A 20,845-nucleotide genomic window follows, 5' to 3' on the forward strand; every position below is an offset into this window, starting at 1 on the left:
TCTGCATCTCAGGCTGCCTCCCCATCGTGCTCTTTCATAAGTTCCTTCAGTGGAGGCATCTCATCTGGATGTTCTCTTGGCTCCCAGCTGGCTGTGCCTCTCTCTACCCCACTCCGATTCTTCATGCATCACTCCAGGGTGGCTGTACACTTCACTCTTCTCTGGTCTCTGTGGAGACTTGGAGGCTGTGCATCTGCCTCTCTAGCTAGCACCCTTTCTTTCCCTGGGTCCCAAGGCTTAATTGCAGTGTGTCTAGCCACAGGTTCCTTACATTGTGCTTGAGAGAAGTGTTGGGTTTCTTGGATGTATTGATTTATGTTTTTGGAGTTTAAGAAAATGTGTTTTTTTCTATATACTAGTAAATTATTATCTTTCTCCATTTCTCTTCTGAGTTTCTGTTTAGACCTGGGCTAACCTTCCACCCACCAAGTCTTTCTACCTGTCTAGCTCTCAGCTATGCATTCCGGCTCACTAACTCTCCATACTGAACCTGGTTTAACTTTCCTCTTCATACTTTTATTTCAAACAACCTTTTACCCCTTCTTATGCTGAGAAGCTCACCGTCCGTATCTGTGGGTTTCCTGGCCGTCTCATTGTGCCTGCCTTCTCAGACTACAATCTCAGTTTGCCACTGGGCTTTGAGAATCTCTCTGGCAGAAAGTTTCCACAGAAAGGGTAGCCAAAGAGTACCCAACCCACGGCCTTTTTAGCACTGTTGAGGGGTCTTTGGCTCACAAGACAGTATTAGGCTGTGTCTGCTCCTTACCGCTGCCAAGGTATACCTAGATACTGCTTACACCCTCCTGCCCTCGACTGCTGCCCTACTTTGGGTCCAGGTCACCGCCTGTCCCCTTCAGTGTTTTACACTCTAGCTCTGGCTTCTGTACTTTCTGGCTAAGGCTCCAAGTCTCTGCCTTTGGCCCTGGGTGTTGTCCATTCCTGACTCAGCTGTTTATCTTACATCACTGTCTACTTACTTGAAGGAGGGGGTCCTTTGAGCCCTTTGCCAACTTTGAAATTCCAGTGATGCCTGAGATGTGTGAACAGTTGTGGGGAAGCTGTCAGGGAGCTCCTGACACTCATGGGGGAAACATTCTCTAAAATATCCAAAGCATCCATGGCACTGAAAATGGAGGGGGTTGAGCCAGGAGGATGGATTATGCAAACTAAAAGACTTTAGAAGGAAAGGGAGGGACCATGAAGTCCACAGCAACCTGAGGCAGAGGATCTTTTCTGTCCCCTGGCTTCCATACTGAGACCTGACAAAGGGAAACGCTGACGAGGGACTGACCTCCATCCTTTCTTTGAACAGATGAAGGAAGATCAGAACTCCAAGACAGCGTTCGGATCCCAGACTTCCAGGGACACACACCGGCATGAGATTTCCTATCCCTCCCATACCTGGTCCTTGGAGATGTTGTTACGTAGATTGAAGGCCATAGACGCCAAGAGGGATGACAAGTTTGCCAGCGTCATGGGTGCCATTGGGGAGTTTGGCCCTTTCCAGTGGAGGCTGGTGGCCCTCACCTTCATCCCCAGCATCCTGTCAACCTTCTTCATGTTCTCTCATCACTTCTTGCTCACAGCTCAGAAGCCCTACTGTAACACCAGCTGGATCCTGGAAGTGGGCCCCAATCTCACAGTGGATGAGCAGCTGAACCTGACCCTGCCCCGAGCACCCAATGGCAGTTTCCTGACATGCCTCATGTATATTCCTGTGCCATGGGATCTAGACTCAATCATCCACTTTGGCCTCAACTATACAGAAACATGCAAATTCGGGTGGATCTATCCTTTTGCTCACACGCGCTCGCTGATCAACGAGGTAGGCTTTTGTTTTGTATTGTCTTGACTACAGCTGCCCAAGGGAACGTGGCACAGACAGCTGGCCCTTGGTCCGAGCACACTCTGCAGAGGGGAAGAAATTAGGGTCCTTGTTCTCCAGCCCTGGGCCGTGATTTTCTTAGCCAGGAAGCTAGAATGCAGTTTGGCTTAGAGCCAAGCTTGCCGCCTGTCTGAAGAATTTTTCTCAGGACAGAGAATTGCTGTAGCTCTTGGCTTCTGGTCAAAGGGAGACCCTTAAGCTGAGGGCCCTAGGGATGGAGACACAAGTGGCCGTGTGTGGGGTGGACTTTGTTCTGTTCATCTGTATTCTGTTCCGCATCTGGCAGTCCTTGGATTGAGGCAGCAGAGGCACGGGGCACAGGAGATAGGTCAGGAGGCAACCAAGCAGAATGTGTAGAAGCTAAAGATGGAAAAGAAAAAGGCTGTACCGGGCATTCTTACAGGGCTTCATACCCTGAGGTGAGGCCTAGGCCCTTTTCAGTACAGATATCTCTGTGGGAAGCAGGGATACCAGGAACAGTGTGTGTGCCTGTGTACAATAAGTGCTTAACCAGTCTCCGGTCTGCACCAACCCTCCACTTCCTCTCTCCTTGTTTTGCTACAGGGTCTACCAGGTGTTGGACAGGGTTCTGGGGTAGCAGCGTGAGGCCTAAAATGATCTTTCCCTGGGTGCCAACTGCCTAAGGCAGAGGTTTTCAACCTGTGGGTTATGGTCCTTTCACAAGGGTCGGATATCAGCTATCATATATCAGATATTTACATTAAAATTCATAATAGCAAGATTACAGTTAGGAAGTAGCTGCCAAATAGTATGGTTGGGGGTCACCACCACATGAGGAATTGTGATAAAGGGTCACAGTGTTAGGAAGGTTGAGAACCACTGGCCTAAGATTTCCCCCCTGGGCCAAGCTCAGTCTCTGTCCCCAAAAGGCTAGGTCTGTGTGGAGGCCGTGGTCAGTGAGTGCCTTTGTCTAACCTGTAGTTTGACCTGGTGTGTGACAACGAAGTACACAAGGAAAATGGGCAGACTGTGTTCATGTCAGGTGTCCTGACAGGGTCTCTTCTCTTCGGATTCTTAAGTGACAAGTGAGTCCCCCCGGGTTCCCTCTGATCCTTGGAACACTCTGCCTCCTCCTCAGGCATTCAGAGTCTGAGGCTGGGGGATGGAAATGAAAGGATACTTCAAAGCCCTGGGGTAATACAGAGGCTAGCCCAGGTGCATAGCCACATAGCCACGGCTGACCAGGGTGGTATGGCTTGGTGGCGTCTTCTCGTCATCCCCGCAGGTTGGGCCGCTATCCGATCATCCTGTTGTCGCTGCTGGGGTTCCTCATCTTCGGCTTCGGGACAGCATTTGTGAACAGCTTTTATCAGTATCTGTTCTTCCGATTTTTTGTGGCCCAGGCCTCCGTGGGCTATGCCATCTGCAGTGCTTCTTTAGGTGACTGGATCTCAAGGGGCACCGCGGGTTGGAAACGGATACAAGAGGGAGCAGGGGGCAGATCTACCTGGGAGGGACAGGTTAACAGGAACCTAAGGGGACAAGCACACACAAAGCTCAGTGGGGAAGGAGTACCTCTGCTAGTTGCCTGAAAGTGTGAGGGATTCAGAAGGGAGTGTTCCCAGCCCTCATCCTCCACAGTAGTCTCCTGTGACCTGCATGACCCCCTTCATGCTCCTTGTGGACCCCGTACCGTGAGCCCTAGATGTGCTTTGCTCATTTCATCCTGAGTCTCAGAAAGTTTAGTCAACTTGTTTGGGGCCACAGAGCAAGGGTTTCTATTCAGATCTATGTGACGCTAACACCTCCAGCACATATATACCCAGGCTTAGAACCAAACGGCTGTAACCCCTCATTTTCTTGGGGCTTCCTGGCATCTCTTCTCATGAGAACCTGCCAGGGAACAAGCAAAGGGAACTGACCTTTCATAGAACCCTAGGCCATGGAGATCAAAGCATCAATACACTCCAAGACAGGAGGTTCCTTGTCTTAGTGCATGTCAGACTGTATGAGATGCCCTGTATAGGCCTCACCTATGAGAGGCACTGCCTAGGCAGAAAACAAACAAACGAACAAACAAAGGGTGTGTGGGAGCTGAGGAGGCGCATCAAGGCATAGGGTATGTACTGGGGGAGACACAGGGACAATCTAGCTCCAAGAGGTGTCTAAAGATCTGCAACAGGTAGAAGAAACTTTGTCTACCTTGAACTGTCGAGGGTAGGGGACGCATGTCAGTAGGCTGTGTGGAAGGCCCGCCTGGGGACTGTGACCTGACACAGTTTTGTCCTCATGTTCTCTGCACAGTCATGGAGTGGCTGGTAGATGAACACCGCGCCCAAGCTGTCATCCTCCAGCACTGCTTCTTCACCATAGGGGTCATATTCCTCACAGGGTGTGCGTACAAAGTTGTCCACTGGAGACTGTTGTTCCTGCTGGGCAGCATGCCTATATTTCCCCTTATCTGCACTATCTGGTGAGCAGTCCATTTCAAGGCATCCATGGGGTGGGTCTTATAGGTGGAAATGGAGGGTGCCATGGAAGAGTGTGTGTATGTGTGTGTGTGTGTGAGAGAGAGAGAGACAGACAGACAGACAGACAGAGAGAGACAGAGAGACAGAGAGAGACAGAGACAGAGAGGGAGAGAGAGGCCCTCAGAGAAGAACGTGAAAGAGATGTCAGAGAGGTGGGCAGAACAGTATGATAACAAAGATCCAAAGACAGGCAAAGGTCAGGGCTGAGATATGACAGAAAATTTTAGGATGGCCTTGGCACCTTGTTGAGATGACATCACTGTAGGAGGACCAGAACCATGACACATGATCTGAAGCTGAGTCAATGGCGTACTCCAGGAAATGACCCTTTGGGGGAAAAGAGAAAGGGCCTTTTGTGATCAGCTGAGGCCTATTCAATCAATTTGCTGCTTTGAAACGTAGGGAACCATAGACAGGAATGCCAGAGGTAGTAACTGTGGAGGCTCAACTCACGTAGCTAAGCTTGGAGGAACAGGGAGGAGGGAACAGTCATGTGCTGGCTGTGTCCGAGGAGAGACAGACAGGTCAGGGTTGAGAGGGAGGCATGAGGAAAAGAATGAACTCAGTATCTCCACAGGCTCACATTTTGGTTTTACAACTCTGATGGGCATCAGGAAGCAGGGGAGGCTCCAGAGGGTGGAGGTGATGCACTTAAGAAACACGGGTAAAAGGCTGGGACCTGGGATTCATATCGCAGCCTGCCTGGCTTCCGAGCCCCTGGCCGATCATAACGCCTGTACCATACATAGACTAAGTACAAGGGGTGAGGTAATGAACCACAACACGGAGCAGGCGAGTGGCTTCAGACCTTTCCGATGCTGCAGGAGCTAGGGACCAGCCTTGACAATCCTCTATATGCCAGTGAGTGTCGGTGGCATGTCTCTGTCATGTATCTAGGACAACTTGACTTTAAGGAATTTTTAAAAATGTTATTAACATAGGGCTGTGAAAACAGATCCAGTAGGTGAATTGCCTGCCATGCAAATGTGAGGACCTAATTTTGGTGCCTAGCATCCATGTAGAAAGCCAAATATGGGACTATGAGCTTTTAAACCCAGCAATGGGGTGACAGAGACAGGAAGATCCCTGGATCGTGCTCATCAGCCAAGCTAGTATAATTGGTTAGTCCCAGGTCCCATTGAGAGACCTTATTTCAAAAACTAAGCTGGCTGGTTCCTGAGGAATGACACCCAAGGTTGACCTCTCACTTCTACATGCTTGTACACACATGTATACATACACACACTGCCACACATACAACCTGTGGATATGTATATCTGAACACACATGAACAGCTACATACATACTCTCACATACAACCTGTACACAAGTGTCCCTAATGGAATAGGGGCATATTATTAAAAATTAAATAAGACCAGAAGGTTTGTGGTGACAAGTCCCCAGTTTCTCACCTTTCAGCCTCTGGTTCCTTTCCCAGAATTCCTCACGAAGCTTTTGGTCTTTTTCCTGGCTGTTGTGCATGCCGTCTTCAGTGGGCTGAACTCACTGGAGCACAGAGAGGCTGTTGTATGTATATTTTCCTTCACTTAGACCCGAGGATTGGCCCACATACACCACAGCAGCAGTATAGGCTGTAGCAAACAGATACCTTCTCAGCAGTTTGGTTGCTTATGAGTGTCTGCAGTAACCACCACCTAATGTAGAGAGAATTATTCCTTCAACTGTGGCATCCGGCAGCAGTAGAGTCACAAACGCCTGCAGGACAAATTGACAGGCATGTTGTATTGGCTTAATGAACAGTAGTCTAATTTCCTCCACTGGGACTTACGACTTCCCAAGCTATAAGTTTTTGTCTGATTACTGTACCAAACATGGGAGTCCTGTGGAGTGAGCATCAAGTCCAAGCCGTAGTTAGTTGGTGGCAACTGTAACCGCTGTGCCACTGTTGTACCAGTGGCCATGCTGATAAGCAGGGCTCAGAAGTGAGCAAGACTGCAGGTGATGACAGTTCTCTCATAGTGGCCTGTATGACACCTTCAAAAACTATGATCACTCACCAGTAAGGAGAACCTTATAGCTCAGACTTAGCTTGACTTGTTTCCTGCAAGCAGAATATGTGGCAGTTTCAGGGTTGGGCATTAACTATCCTCTCTGGTTATGCATATCGCAGTGGGAATAGCCTGTATGGTTTATGAGGCTTCGGAGAGCTCCCTGAACAGAGCAGTGGTCCACCACTGTGTACTTAAGATTGGAACTGTCTTACAAGCTATCTTCGGTCACTTCTACCTTATGCTCTCCCTCCTCACTGTCCAATCCTTCCCTTGAGTTTCAAGGTTTTGAATCCCAGGAGGGGCTTTTCAGTAACACTATAATTTGTCTCTTATATTACCTCAAGACATAAAAAAAAAAAAGAACAAAATGCAAGCCAGCATTTCCATCTGTCTTCCCTCTTGTTTAACTTACCTGCCAAATCACAGTCTGCTACAGAGGACACACAATTTTCTCCCCTTGGTCACGTCTCCATTTGTTATAGGCGAGGTCCCTTTAAGCATGCAAGTGCCTCAGTGTGCTGACAGCTCTCTTGCCTGTGTGCTACCTTCACGGTTTACAGCATGCTTTCTAGTCCACTAGCTTTTTTAGGAGGCATCGTGTACATTTGGTAGAGCACACTCATCAAGGAAGGAATAAGTCATCGTCAAGGAAGATGGCCGTCACAGGATTTCTTCCAACAATGTTTTAGCCTGAGTCATCTTTGCTGCCTTGTGTGTGTGTGTGTGTGTGTGTGGTGTATGTGTGTGTATGTATGTGTAAATGTATATAGTATGTAGGTGTGTATCAGTGTGTGGGTGTGTGCACATGTGTACAGGTATCTGTGGAAGACAGACGATGCCAGATCCCCTGGAGCTGGAGTTACAGGTGATTGTGAGCCACCTGATGTGGGTGCTGGGAATTGAACCTGAGTCCTCTGTAAAAGCAGTATGCACTTTTAATCTCTGAGACATCTCTGTAGCCCTCTACTGTTTTTGTTTCTTCTTTTATTAAAAATCTGACTTTTTCTCACATAATATATCTTTTTATTTAAAAAAAAATGAGTCTTGGTTTGTAGTTTTGGCTGGCCTTCTACTCTTATGGAATCCAGACTGACCTCAAATTTGTGACAATCCTTCCAAATGTTGGGTTGACAGGTATATCCCACCATGCCCAGCTCTCGTCTTTGTCAAATCCCCATTGCACAAATACCAGTTATTGTATACTTCTCCTAGAGAGATGTAAAAGTCACATTCATTCACCCCCAATAATGGAAAAGCCGGGAGAGCACAGAGAGATTTATCAAATCCCATCTGGCAAACACACAAGCTCACCAATGTTCTTTCTGTGCACACAGGTGGGTTCTGCACCAAGTACTCCACCCCTTAGGTGGTTTTTAAGCCTCTGTATACTCCAGCGTTTCTCAGATCTGACTCCTGTATAGCAGTGGGTTGGGTAGAGGGGCCGGCTACTGTACTGTGTAACAGCTGCATCACCACCTGCAGAGTTAGCTGCTCTGCTTCGTCCTTTGTTGTCACAACCACGGGCCAGGGAATGCTTGCTCTAGTTTCCACAGCCATTCTGCTTCATGGTGACGACGGTCATGTCAAGCCTGAAGGAAATAGCGCCACTGTAGTTCTCAGAGAGTGGGCATGAAGGATTACTCTCAGGCATGCCTTCAAGCTAGCTCAGAGACGATTGGGGTAGTTAAAGAGACCCCAGGGCCCAGGGCTCGAGTGCCTGAGCATTGCCTCTGAGGAGTACTGGGGGCTGGCAGGAGGGTTAGGGAAGAAGGGCTGGCTACCATGTAGGAGCAGAAGGCATCTTGAGGTTGGTGGTGGCCTTCAAGGTTCCTTGGTCACATGTTGATACAGGTGGCATCTCAGCTGGAGAGCCACTGGTCTTTGGGGAATCTGAGAACTCTGAGGTAAGATTGAGGTGGGGTCACACAGGGTTCTCCGAGAGTCCCCACGGTGGCTAATGGTGAGAGGAAAGATAGAAGAGGCCAAGAAGGTGCTCTGCTATGCAGCCGAGGTGAACAAGAAGACCATCCCTTTAAATCTACTGAATGAGGTAAGAGGCTTCAGGCCAGGAATGAGGCCAGGGCTGGAAACCGTGGAAACCTCTTCTATCATCTGAGGCAGTGGGACCTTAGTCTACTGCTTCAGGATGAGGACAAACTAAGCTGTGCTTGGGCAAGGCCAAAAAGTGTCTGGCACTGGGGGGAGGGGCAGGCCGTGCCCTGTGGATGTGAGCAGGGAGCAAGCTGGGGTCTCCTCTACCTCTGGCTGGTCTTACTGTCCTATAGCTACAGATTCCGGGAAAGAAAGTGACAAAGGCCTCCATCTTGGACTTCTTTACCAATCAGCACCTCTTCAAGGTGGTCTTGGCCGTGGGCTGTGTGTGGTGAGTACCTGGGACTGGTGGGAAACTCTGGGAGAGGTAGGGAGGTCGGTCAGAGCTAGACCATGTCTTCCAGTCTCTGTGCCATTTCTTCACCTCTCCCCATCCCCCATCCTTATTCCTGATACTCAGTCCTCCCTCCCTTCCCTTCTTCCATCTCCTTCCTCTTTCCCTTCCCTCCTCCTCCCTCTCTCTCTTCCTTTCTCCTGTCTCTCTCCCTGTCTCTATCCTTCCTTCCTTCTCTCCATCCTCCTTTCTCTCTCCCTTGTTCTCTTATGACCCCCTCCCCCAGGTTTGCCATCAGTTACATCAGTTTTACACTGAGCCTCAAGATGGATGACTTTGGGCTGGACATCTACTTTGTACAAGTGGTTCCGAGCATCGTGGCGGTGCCAGCCCGGCTGTGTTGTATCATTCTCCTGGAGTATTTTGGGAGGAAGTGGACCTTAAACCTGACTCTCTTCCTAGTCACCTTCACGTGCTTGTTTCTCCTTTTCCTCCCTGAAGGTACAGCATGAAAGGAAACAGCCCCATACCTCTTGCTTCTTCACAGTTCTCCTAGTGTCTCTTGTCTTGGCCAGCCAGTTCAGCATGAAGGATTGGCTTCTTGCGTGTATCCTCTGCCCTCTTGAGGAAGCCCTAGCCCCCAAGGCCCAAGAGAGGAACTCATGTTACTAAAAGAGAGTTAACCCTGAGTAGGAGGGCAGGCATCCTCTGTGACCTCATTCCAATCCACACCAGAAGCAGACCTAGTGGGTTAATGAGAGTAGATGGTGGTGACAATGTTCTTTTAGCCACTCCTGCAGGCCTTGTCTCTCATCTGGAGCCTTTGACTGACAAGCGCCTACTGTTATCTATGCCACCTAGGATAATCTACTCATTGAAAATGGTCTAGTGGTGACCTCGATCCATGGTAATTGTCTTGCTTGAGGCCTTCCCCAGGGGGTCACTGCCTGGATCCCGGTACTCAGCGTTGTTTCCAATGTTTCAAAGATCTCTGGGCAACAAACAGGTCGTCTATAGGGCACAGAGCATGGTGTTCTACCTGTGGCCAGTGCCCAGTAGGGGAGGCTGCTGTGCATATCTGCCCCGAGGAGTCCTCTTCTTTCTCCTGAAGCACCTCTCAGCATTCTCCCAGGTGCTGGCAGATACTGATTAGCAACAACAAAATGAAGAAACATTTTTAGGCTTCTACAGCTTGGTGTTTCTCATGATCGACATTATTGCTATTGTTAAGCAGAACACTGAATCAAGATGGCATGTTTACCGACGTAGGCATCAAGATGGCATGCTTACCGACGTAGGTATCAAGATGGCATGTTTACCGACGTAGGCAAGAAACTAGGAGTAGGATTCTGGAGAGAAAAGGTCTGAGGCTGGGGAACATAGCTCAGTTGGTGAAGTGCTTGCTACATAAACATGAAAAGCCTGATTTTGGATATCCTGCACTCATGTAAAAATCTCAGCAGGATAGCACATGCTATAATCTGAGTCTCAGAGAGAAAGAGAAAGGAGACTGACTCTCTGGGGTTTGCTACCTAGTCAGTCTCACTGAGTCAGCAAGTTCCAGGTTCAGTGAGAAACCCTATCTTAAAAAACTTATGTTTGGTCTGCCCCAAGGCCTGCCCTAAGGTCTGCTTGGAGGCTTGCCCCAAAGTCTGCCCCAAGGCCTGTCCAACTCGCCTATTGTAGTAACTTCAGGACTGGCTGGGACTATGCAGGTCAACTCTCCTCTGGCTGAATGTCTGAGTCTGCCGGCTAGGTGACTGACCAAGTGTAGGGGTGGGCCATTCAGCTGCCTTTGGCAAGGGGCTGAGAGAAGGCTGTAGGGCCCTAAAGGTAGGGTGGCCCAGGACTTAGGGCTGTGCTGTCTTCATTTAGAGCTGAAGTCGACAATAATCTTGACGCTCGTGCTTGCAGAGTTCAGTATGGCTGGCACTGTCTCTATATTCTTTATCTACACTGCTGAGCTCCTCCCCACCATCCTCAGGTACGGAGTCTGGTGGGTTGAGGTGGCATGGGGGGATGGGACAGTGACAAGGTTGATGTAGCAGACAAAGACTGAGCATCAGGAAACGATCACTGTGTTAAACACGGTTTGAATGGATTGCTTCACCCAGCTCTCACACAAAACAAAACAAAACATATGCTACCACTCATGATCTTGCAGGTAACAAAACCAAAGACATGAAATACTCATGGTCCAAGGTCATACATAGCAAGTAGCAAAGCTGGAGTTTGGGGTAAGAGATATCTTAGTTTCTTTTTTCCATCACTGTGATAAAATACCATGACAAAAGCAACTTAAAGAAAAAAAAAAAGAAGTGTATTCTGGCTCACAATGAAAGGAATAGATAATTATGGTGGGACAGCCAAGGCAGAAGGAGTTTGAAGCAGCTGACCACATCACACCACAGTCAGGAAGCAGTGATGTAAGCATCATTTGCTTTCTTCACTTGCACAGTCTGGGGATCCCAGCCAAGGGAATGGTACCGCCAACAGTAGTACCACAGTCTTGCCGGCTCATTTAGCCTGACTGATGGTGCTCAGAGGTCAGTCTCCCAGGTGATTCTAGGTCTTGTCAGGGTGACAATAATAACCTTCATGTGGGAACTGACTCCAGTCTCTGCCTTGTATCATCTCCTAGTTTGCTTTCTATTGCTATAATAGACACCATGACCCAAAGCAACTTGAGGAGGAAAGGGCTTATTTCATCTTACAGGTTATCTCCACGAAGGGAAGTCAGGATAGAGACCTGAGGGGGGGAGGAGAACTGAATCAAAAGCCATGGTGGAATGCTGCTTACTGGCTTGGTCCTCGTGGATTTTTCAGTTTGCTTTCTCATACACTCCTGAAGCACCTTTCCACGTGCTGTTCAGTGAACTAAGTCCTCCCACACCAATCATCAATCAAGGAAATGCCCTAAAATGTGCCCACAGGGCAATCTGATGGAGGCATCTTCTCAATTGGAGATCTCTCTTCCCAAATGACTTTAGCTGGATTGAGCTGACAAAACCAACCAGCCTGCACCAGATGCCTGGAATGTATGTGGGTTGCCGTCAAGTTCTGTCTCTTCCCCTACAGAGCTCCTGGTGATAGTGGCCCCGTGTTTCTGACCCCTGGGCTGCATCATTATGAGCGTATGCTGTTACAATACATGTGTGATTAGTAATTCTCTTGCTCTCAATACCCAAGAAGGAGAAATAACTATCTCTTTTAAGTCAACTAGGTTGGAGAACTAGGTTCTCTAAGGTCACACACTGAAACAGGATAAAGAGTAGAGTGTGTTATTTAAAACAGATTCTCCTTTCCACTGCACCCAGACTCGGAGCCTAAGAAGTCTTCTGAGTCAGTTGTCAACCTCATTTTCAGGTCTACAGGGCTGGGAATGGCGTTGATAGCCTGCACAGCTGGAGCCATCTCATCTCTGATCATCTTCAGACAGACCAACACGCAGCTGCCCATCTTCTTCTGTTGTCTTTGTTGCATCTTGGCCTTGTGCTTCTCCTCCCTGGTGCCAGAAACAGGAAACCGGCCTCTCCGTGACAGCATAGAGTACTGTTCAAGGTGGATGTGCAGGGCTTCCTTGTCTCAAGCTCTGGGAATAGAGTGTGTTGGATACTGTCCATCCTCATGACAAGAGGACCCATGACATGAGGGTTCTCCTGTTCAAAGCAGTCCTCCCAGATGGTTGTGGCCACTTGCCTGGGTCTAGCTCAGGTTCTGCCAGCTCTCTCTCTCTCTCTCTCTCTCTCTCTCTCTCTCTCTCTCTCTCTCTCTCTCTCTCTCTCTCTCCAGCTTTCCTTGTCCATAGCTCCTCTCTTTGCCCTGCTCTGTATGCCTATCTGAACTGGGGCATTGTGTTTGGAGATGAAGAGATTGAGGTGACATAAATTCTCCCAAAGGGTTTTTGAGAAGATTAAACTCACATTGTAAAAGGTCCAGCATGTGACAGGTACTTGGTGATAAAGATGGTGAGGCCCACTCCAAAGTTATAGGAAAGAGAAGGGTTGAGCTGGGGCCGGGAAATGTAGCCAGCCTGAGCCTGAAGATAGCTTTCCTCCTGGACCATGATCAAGCTTGGCTAGGGACCTAGGTCTGTGAGAAAGCCCCATCTCATTCAGAAGACATCATGATTGAAGGTGTCTCATGATTTTTCTCACCATCCACAGAGACTCTATCGAGTCCAAGGATAGAAGCAAGGATGCTCCTAAGATACTGATGGCTGAGGAGTCAATGTCTGACGTTGGGACTGATTCTGAAGTGACAAAAAACACCATGTTCAATGCCATGACTTTCAAGCCAGAAGCAGACAGCCTCTTCAACATGTCCTTGGAGGTACCCAACAGGGAATTACCAGTCCAGCTCCCTAAGGACCAGCCTCCCTAGAGCATTTTGGATTGGAGTCTAGTATGGGTATGGGGCCATGGATTCACAGCCTCAAGTTTTAGACCCAGTCTGGCATGTGGGAAGAGTCTGACCTCCTCCAAGGCCAGCCCTTGGGACCCAAAAATAGTCCTTTCTGAAGGAGGTTCTGACTTGTGATTCACTCCAATAAAATATCATGTTGGTCTTGAGATGGGCAGGTCAAGGTTGGTTGGCTGTGTCATGACAACCCAGAGGTTGTTGCCTGGAGAGGTATGGGGTGGTAGTCAGGTAGGCAACTGAGGCTTTTCAGGATCTTTGGCTAAATTCTCAGGGACAACAACTACCTCTCTGGTTGGAGTGGGTGTGGGTTGGGTGATATCTCTGAGGTCCAGAGATGGAACAGGGGTATCAAATCACACCTTCTAGCCTGGCCATTAGCTCAAGCCCAGACAAAGGACGGAATGTGTGAGGGTTTGGGTGGAATTTGGAAAATGAATGTGAACTTCTCTCATTGCCTCAGCCTTCCCCTTGATATCCCAAATAAGCATGGCTTTGAAGATGACCCATCTCAGGCCTTCTTTATCCTGGGAGATAATCTCCTTGACAGCTCCAATAAAGCTGACCTCTGGCTTCCATCACCGCAAAGAAAAGCCCCTGTGATGCTTAGTGTTAACTGTCAACCTGACACTATGGAGCTTCACCTGGGAATGGGTCTCTGGGCAATGCCTGCAGGGGATTATATTCATCAGGCTAGCTGGGGTGGGAAGACATGTCTGCCATGTATGGTACTATTACTTGAGTTGGGTCCCGAGCTGCATGAAAAGAGGGACATTAGTTCAGCAGTGACCAGTGACTCATCCCTTTCTGCTTCCTGACTTCGGATGTGGATGTCATGGAATCATCTGTCACAAGCTCTCCACCACGAAAAACTGATAAACCGTAACCTCAAACAATGAGGTGAAATAAACACTCTCCCTTAAGTTGTTTTTGTCAGGGTACTTTGTCACAGTGGATGGAAAGTAACTGTCCGACTTAGTCAACTTGACACTGCCTAAGGTTAGCTGAGAGGAACCTCCCCCCCCTCCCTTTTAAGGAATTGTTTAGATCAGATTGGCCCAAGGGCATGTCTGTGAAGCTTGTCTTGATTATGAATTGAAGCAGGAGGGCCCAGTCCACTGTGGGTGGTATCATCCCTAGGTCCTGGGCTATGTAAAGAAAAGCTTGAGCCATGAGTAAGTCAGGAGAGTGTTCCTGCGTCCAGTTTCCTGCCTGGAGTTTCTGCCCTGGCTTTCCTCGACCATGAATTGTAACCAGAAGCATAAGCCAAATAAAGCCTTTCCTTCCTAAGTTGCTTTTGGTTGAAAATTTTAATCAAAGCAACAGAAAGGAAGCTAGGGAAGTAACTGGTACAACACCCACCCTGCACTCCTCAGAACCCACTGTTTCCCAGGTTGAGTCTGCCATTGTCAGCTAACATATGGCTCCTCCAAGAAGGGCTAGTCTTCAGTAGATAAACTGGGAAGTCCTCAGTGTCAGGCGCTGGCGCCACTTCCTCTCTCCCTCTGTGAGATGTTCTCCAAGTCAAAGCCTGCTTCCTGGTCTAGACTCCTGCCCGTTTTGCTGGAAAATCATGAACTTGTGAAGAGTAGCTTTTGTCTAACTCTGGGAGCATCTACAAGGAAAGAGGAGCCTTCAGTTAGTGTGGTAAATGTATAAACTGATACAGTGTCAGCAGATTCTATCTCCCACAAACCTAATGGTTTTGTGTTAGAATAAACAGTATTGAACATGCTCATAGGGGGCTGGCTCCTTGTGTCCAAGGACTCAAGTAATCATACCTCTAGTGACAGACCCACAGACATCTGTGGATGCCAGAACTCTTATTTGCCTTTTCACTGGCTACTGGGTCTGGAGAATTCTCACCTCCATAGGCACCTTTTAGGGCCTAGTATAATATTTCTATTACTTCTGGGTGTTAGCCTTAAAGTTACCCCGAGCCCCATCCTAGATGGTCGCCTTCCCGTATCCACTCCTCACACAAGATGGTGCTAACAACTTATCAAAGAGTATGAGGTCATGTAGGGATACTGCATTACTGGACATACAGTGAACACTGAGTCCCCAGAGCCCGGCAGCCCAATTAAAGAAGCCCTGAGCCATTTTGGAAGAAGCAAATACAGAATCCAGTCAGAAATCACCCGAAGAACACAGACTCGAGGGCTTTCTAGGGGAAATGAACTTACAAACAAAAATTACTGTGGTGATGATGAAGAAAAAAGAAGTGAGAAACCGAGTTGAGCCTCTGTCAGCCAATCATGAGCCCCCCTCTCCCACCCCAAAGGGAGGGACAATAGAATGCATTGTTACAGGACGCAAAGGGGAAACAGGAATAGGATTGAGCAGGGAGAGAGATGAACAAGAAGGATAAGGAGGGATATGGGCAGGACAGCAAACATTAAAGGGCATCTGAAAAACCATATGAGTCCCACTACTGTAGAAGCTTCCTAAAACAGATACCTACATGAAAATAGACATTTTACACCACCAAATAAAACCTCCAGTGTGAGGAACTGGCTACCTCTTGTGAGTTGTTGGCCCAAGGGGGCACCATAGAACCCCCCAAATATCACAGGCTAATCCCCAAGGCAGTTTCTTGCTCTTCATAACCTGATGGATTAGAAGACCCTATTGCTGAAGACAAGACTTGCTTAGTCATTGAACATGAAGAAGGTAAGCTGCTGCCTAACTAGAGGCTACACCCCTACTGACTAGTACTTATGGTACTGGAAGGTGCTCTGTATGTTACCAGAGTAGGGAAGTGATCAGCAAACTCCCAGCTACAAACCCTGAAATCTACAACAGCAGCCTTCCTGCCTACGATACACTAGTATAATACTGGCACAACTGTTACAGGAGTAACCAGCCACTCCCTTGGTTGGATTTAAAGCCACTCTATGAGTTGGAACCCATACCCAACACTGCTAAAGTGGCCAAGAGTCAGACTAGATAGGTCACAGGCCTAAGGGAAAACTAATACTATTTATTACTCTACTGAAGGAACAAAGCAATAAAATAACTCCTTGTGGTATATTGCTATACCACTTAGATCTGTGTCTCACTCAGCCCTCATCAGAGAAGCCTTTTCTTAACAATAAATTGGAATTAACACAGAGACCCACAGCTAAACAAAGTGTAGAGTGAGAGACTTTTAAGCACTCAGTCCTGTGTGGGATGCTTTTGTTAAACCCTTCCCCTCAAGGCTCAGGGACCTGCTTAGGAGAGGAGGTAGAAAGTAAAAGAGCCAGAGGTTACAAATGTCTCTAAGGAAATCATGTCCTCTGGACACAACAGTACTGATGCACACATGAACCCAGACTGCACAGCAAGCACAAGACCCACACAGGGTAAGAGAGATGGAGCAGGAGGAGTAAATATAGGTTCCCACCCCTAACCAAGAAATTCCACAACCAAGGAGCTCTCTGACATTGATACTTGCTGGCAGAGAATCTGCTTTCTTCAGTGGAGTCTCACTGGATAGATCAACCTAACTCCAGAGCAGATCCCGAGTGCAGGAGTGTGCTGGAGGAGTAGTTGGCCAACACAACATGAACTGTGTGTGTGTGTGTGTGTGTGTGTGTGTATTTCTGTATCATTTCTTTGTTTTGGCATTTTCTTTTACTTGACTTTTGCTTGCTTGTTATTTTTGTGTGTTTCTTTTTGATACTTTGGGTTTCATTTATTTTGTGTTTTGAAAGAGAAAAGAAAAAAAGAACACAAAATTGGGTAGGTAAGGAACTCGGAAGGATCTGGGAGGAACTAAGGATGAGAAAGGGAAAACGTGATCAAGATACGTTATATAAAATTATTTTCCATTAAACCATTTCATTAAAATATGTTTAGAGGTGAAATGATATGACTCTTCAGACACAGGCTCGGTGTCTCTGATTCTGTTGCCTGATTTTAGGACCCTTTCTTCCTGTTGGGTCGCCTCATGTAGCCTTAATAGGAGAGACAGTGCCTGGTCTTACTGCAACTTGATATGCCATGGCTGATTGATAACTGTGGGAGGCCTGCACTTCTCTGACTAGAAATGGAAGAGGGGAGGTAGAATGGGGTGGGGAGCTGAGAGGAGAGGATGGATATGAAACCACTGTCAGAATGTAATATACGAGAGAAGAATAAATGAAATATATAAAATAACAATAAATAAAAAGTAAGATAAAATGATAAATACAAAAATAAAGTAAAAACTTTGAAAGAGGTAGGGCTCTTAAGTCACTGGGAGCTCTTAGGTCACCGAGCACGCACCCCAGGAAAGAATTAAGGTGTTTCTAGGGCAACTCTAGCTATCTGTCCAGTTACAATTGTAAGAAAAGCAAGCATGGCCATGCCCCAGAGCTCCTCTGCTCATTCTCCTTGTGAGTAATAGTTTAAGGTTTAAGTTTCTGAGATGCTGACATAGAGATAGAAAAGGGGGAGGAGCAAGAAGCTGGGCCCTAGTAGGAAGTCCCAGGAAAAGTAGGGTATGTGACAGGCTGTGGAGAATGCCATGAGCCAGCTGGTAGGCCCAACAAAGCAGGTAGCCATGCAGAGCTCAGGTTGCAGAGCCCAGGACCCAATGCCAGGTACAATGTTGATCCTGCCAACTGGCAGCTGCCATTAAGTCTTTCAGTGGCCCTCACAGTTCAGGATACATACCCAACCAGCCAGCGCTGGCTCTCTGTCCCTCAATAGGCAGGACAGAGAAATTCCTTTAAAGCAAGAACAGAGCTGACATCAGAGAGAGACCTGGGTAGAATACACAAGGAAGTGGGGTGGCTGGCCGGCCAAGTGGCCGGTATAGCGAATGCTTAGCAATGTTTTCTGGTTTGAGAGTTCTCTGACACTGTCACCGCATGAAAAGTTCCATGATATCAGCTGTAGCTATGACCTCATGGTCCTCCCCACTATCCACAGATCTGAGTCACCTGATCCTTTATAGGTAAGCACACCACCTTCCTAAGAAGTAAGAAAGACATAGGGTCACAGCTTAGACCTCAAATTGACAGAAACTCAAAGAGGAGCTCATAGGTAAGCTGAAATCTCAGAGGTAAAGGATGGGCAAGCCAGGATGTATGTGTCCTCAAGGACCAGGAATTAGAGTCTATGTCAACAGTCCATAGCCTTTGAGTAACTCACAGGATCCCAGCCTTTCTGATACCCCAAGTCACCACACCTGCTATCCTCAAGTAAAACAGAAACACAATAGACAGCCAAGGGCAGGCTGGCTGTGGCTCTTGGCTACCCCAGTCCCTGTGTGTGGACTTTGGCTAGCTTCTAACTGGGACACAGGGCAGTCAGAATCTGGCTATAGGCCAATAGCACCTCCTGACAAGAAACACAGAGGATTTAAGAGGCAGCAGGGACCTGTCAGCACCTGAGCGTCTAGGCCCAGAGCCTTCCAGTGCCTCCCTCAGCTGCCCTCCAGCTCCAGATGCTGGGGGCATCTGGTGTTGGGCACCAGCACCTAGCCCTTAAGACACAAGTTCAGAGCTAGGAATATGTCCATGCTTTCTTAAGATCCTTAGAACTGCTGGGAATGGAAGTCTCACGATGGCTATGATGTGCACTCAACCTAGGAACTCCTGAATGTTCAGGCCATGCTTTGTAGGAATCTTCTAGGCAAATGGATCCTGATGAACACCTGACACATCCCCCTAATTCGCTTATACATTGCCATTACCGTCTACTGAACCCAGGTTTTCATCAGAAGGCTGCTGAGTACCAGGTCTACTGAGAAAGGACCAGGTGCTGACAATATTGTACCTCAGTAACTGCTTATCCAACCCAGAGGATGACAGTGGGGCCAGATGACAAAGCCTCACCAGAGGGAGACACACAGGAACCCAAGGGAGAAGAGAACACCTCACTTAAAGTCCAAGAGGCTTGGAAAAGCAGAGCCCCAGAGTTGAGAGTTTGATTGGGAGAGCATTCAGGGACTACTCCCCACAGGCCCAGCACGGGCAGAGAAGCAGACAGTAGGCAGACAAGCTGGAGGGGGGAAATTCAAGGTGAGGAGCAGGGAGAAGATGCTGGAAAGTGAGTCTGGAAAAAGGCAGAGGAGACCTTGAGCCCCAGGCTAAGTCTGACTCTCTCTCAGTTCTCAAAGCTTGCACTTCCTGCCTGTTCTAACATTGGCCAGTGTTATTCATCCTGACCCATGTAGCAGAAAGACCAGCTCTTCAGTTTATGCATGGAGGTAGATAATCTACCACGTCTTCATCCTGGCAGAGCCAAGATGAGCAGGTTTTTCTGGGTTCCCTTCTCCATGTGCTGTCCTATCCCTCAAAGGTCTAGAAATCCAATGGGCCGGGAGTTCAGGGTTGCGTAACAAGCCAAGGGAGAGAAGCATGGCTCAGTGTGATTATTTACCTGACATACGAGGCCAGAGTCCACACTTTCACCTGGAAAGCAACAGGCTCACCTTGGTTGAAAAATCAGGACACAAAGAACCTTTGCTCTAGCCCTGAAGCCCTTGGCTGTGGGCCTGGTAACACATCCTCCTCTAAGTAGGGGAAAGGTTGGAACACAGGAGCAGTGGACTGAGCACTGTGCTAAAGTCACAGTGGATATCCCGACAGCCAGAAGCATGAATGGCATCAGAAATGGGGCTATCCACACGAAGATGGCCCTGGTCCAAGGCTGGGTTCTATCACTCAGGGACAGAAAAGCCCTTTATTTAATCCTCCATCTTATAGCTGGGTGGAGGTGGCGCACACCTTTAATCCCAACACTTGGGAGGCAGAGGCAGGCGGATTTCTGAGTTCGAGGCCAGCCTGGTCTACAGAGTGAGTTCCAGGACAGCCAGGGCTACACAGAGAAACCCTGTCTCAAAAAAATAACCAAAAAAAAAAATCCTCCATCTTACAGCTGCAAGGCCCCAGGGAACATTCTAGATGTCTCCTTAGGACAAGTGGAGGCAGGCTCAAAAACTGTGGAGGCCTGAATCATCTCCATCTCTCTTGCTGATGCACCCTGCCTATCTAAATCCACTCAGACTGGCAAGTACCCTGTCCTTCCAGGTGACAGGGGAGTCTCCAGGGAATTAAAGGACATGAAGCGTAGGTAGGGAGGTAGGGAGGATCTGGGAGGAGTCGGGGAGGGAATAACTATGACCAAAATATATGAAAAAAATTAAATGAAAAACTTCAAGGGGCTAAAACATTAAATAAAAAAATTCTGAGGTGTTTCAGGGATAAAATAAGGATATTACTGGTTTTAACTGATCTTAGCAGAATGGCTTTCTTAATAGGACCTAGGGATCTAGAAGGTTCCAGAGCTTTAGACTAGGTGAGAAAACCACTCAAAGTCTGTTTAAAGAACATTCTTAGTGTGAGGTTGCACTCTTCTGTATGAATGTCTCTTATCACACAAAAACATCTGAAAAAAAAGAGAAAAGAAAAAAGTTTGTTCCCCTTAAAAAAGAAAAATTTTAAGATATGCCCAATAACAAAAAAGTACACAAGAAATTAAATGAATGTAAATAAAGTTTTTAAAAGAATTTAATGAATACTCTTGAAGAAGCTAAGAGAATGGGGCCTGTAGACAGGGGGGTGAGATTGTGAAAGTGTATGGGCACAGCCAGTAAAGTGTAACATGGTCCATTAGTATGAGGGGCAGAGTTTGATTTCCAGTATCCATGTAGTAGCCAGGCATGGAGGCTTGGAGG

At 47.8% G+C, this 20,845-nt stretch overlaps 1 protein-coding gene across 1 annotated transcript in view; it reads left to right on the forward strand.

The window, feature by feature from the left end:
- Nucleotides 1–13,345, forward strand: part of Slc22a14 (solute carrier family 22 member 14) — a 20,774-nt gene extending 7,429 nt beyond the window's left edge. Inside the window, exons 3-12 of the mRNA XM_028767442.1 lie at nucleotides 1,313–1,825; nucleotides 2,828–2,931; nucleotides 3,132–3,286; nucleotides 4,151–4,319; nucleotides 8,319–8,439; nucleotides 8,675–8,772; nucleotides 9,062–9,276; nucleotides 10,651–10,759; nucleotides 12,142–12,336; nucleotides 12,942–13,345. Coding sequence (XP_028623275.1) covers nucleotides 1,313–1,825; nucleotides 2,828–2,931; nucleotides 3,132–3,286; nucleotides 4,151–4,319; nucleotides 8,319–8,439; nucleotides 8,675–8,772; nucleotides 9,062–9,276; nucleotides 10,651–10,759; nucleotides 12,142–12,336; nucleotides 12,942–13,158 — 1,896 coding nt within the window. The 3' untranslated portion in view covers nucleotides 13,159–13,345. The remainder of the gene's footprint in view (nucleotides 1–1,312; nucleotides 1,826–2,827; nucleotides 2,932–3,131; nucleotides 3,287–4,150; nucleotides 4,320–8,318; nucleotides 8,440–8,674; nucleotides 8,773–9,061; nucleotides 9,277–10,650; nucleotides 10,760–12,141; nucleotides 12,337–12,941) is intronic.
- The last annotated feature ends 7,500 nt before the right edge of the window (nucleotides 13,346–20,845 follow it).

This window comes from Grammomys surdaster, unplaced genomic scaffold (genome assembly GCF_004785775.1).
Source record: "Grammomys surdaster isolate TR1022 unplaced genomic scaffold, NIH_TR_1.0 172, whole genome shotgun sequence".
Taxonomy (NCBI): Eukaryota; Metazoa; Chordata; class Mammalia; order Rodentia; family Muridae; genus Grammomys; species Grammomys surdaster.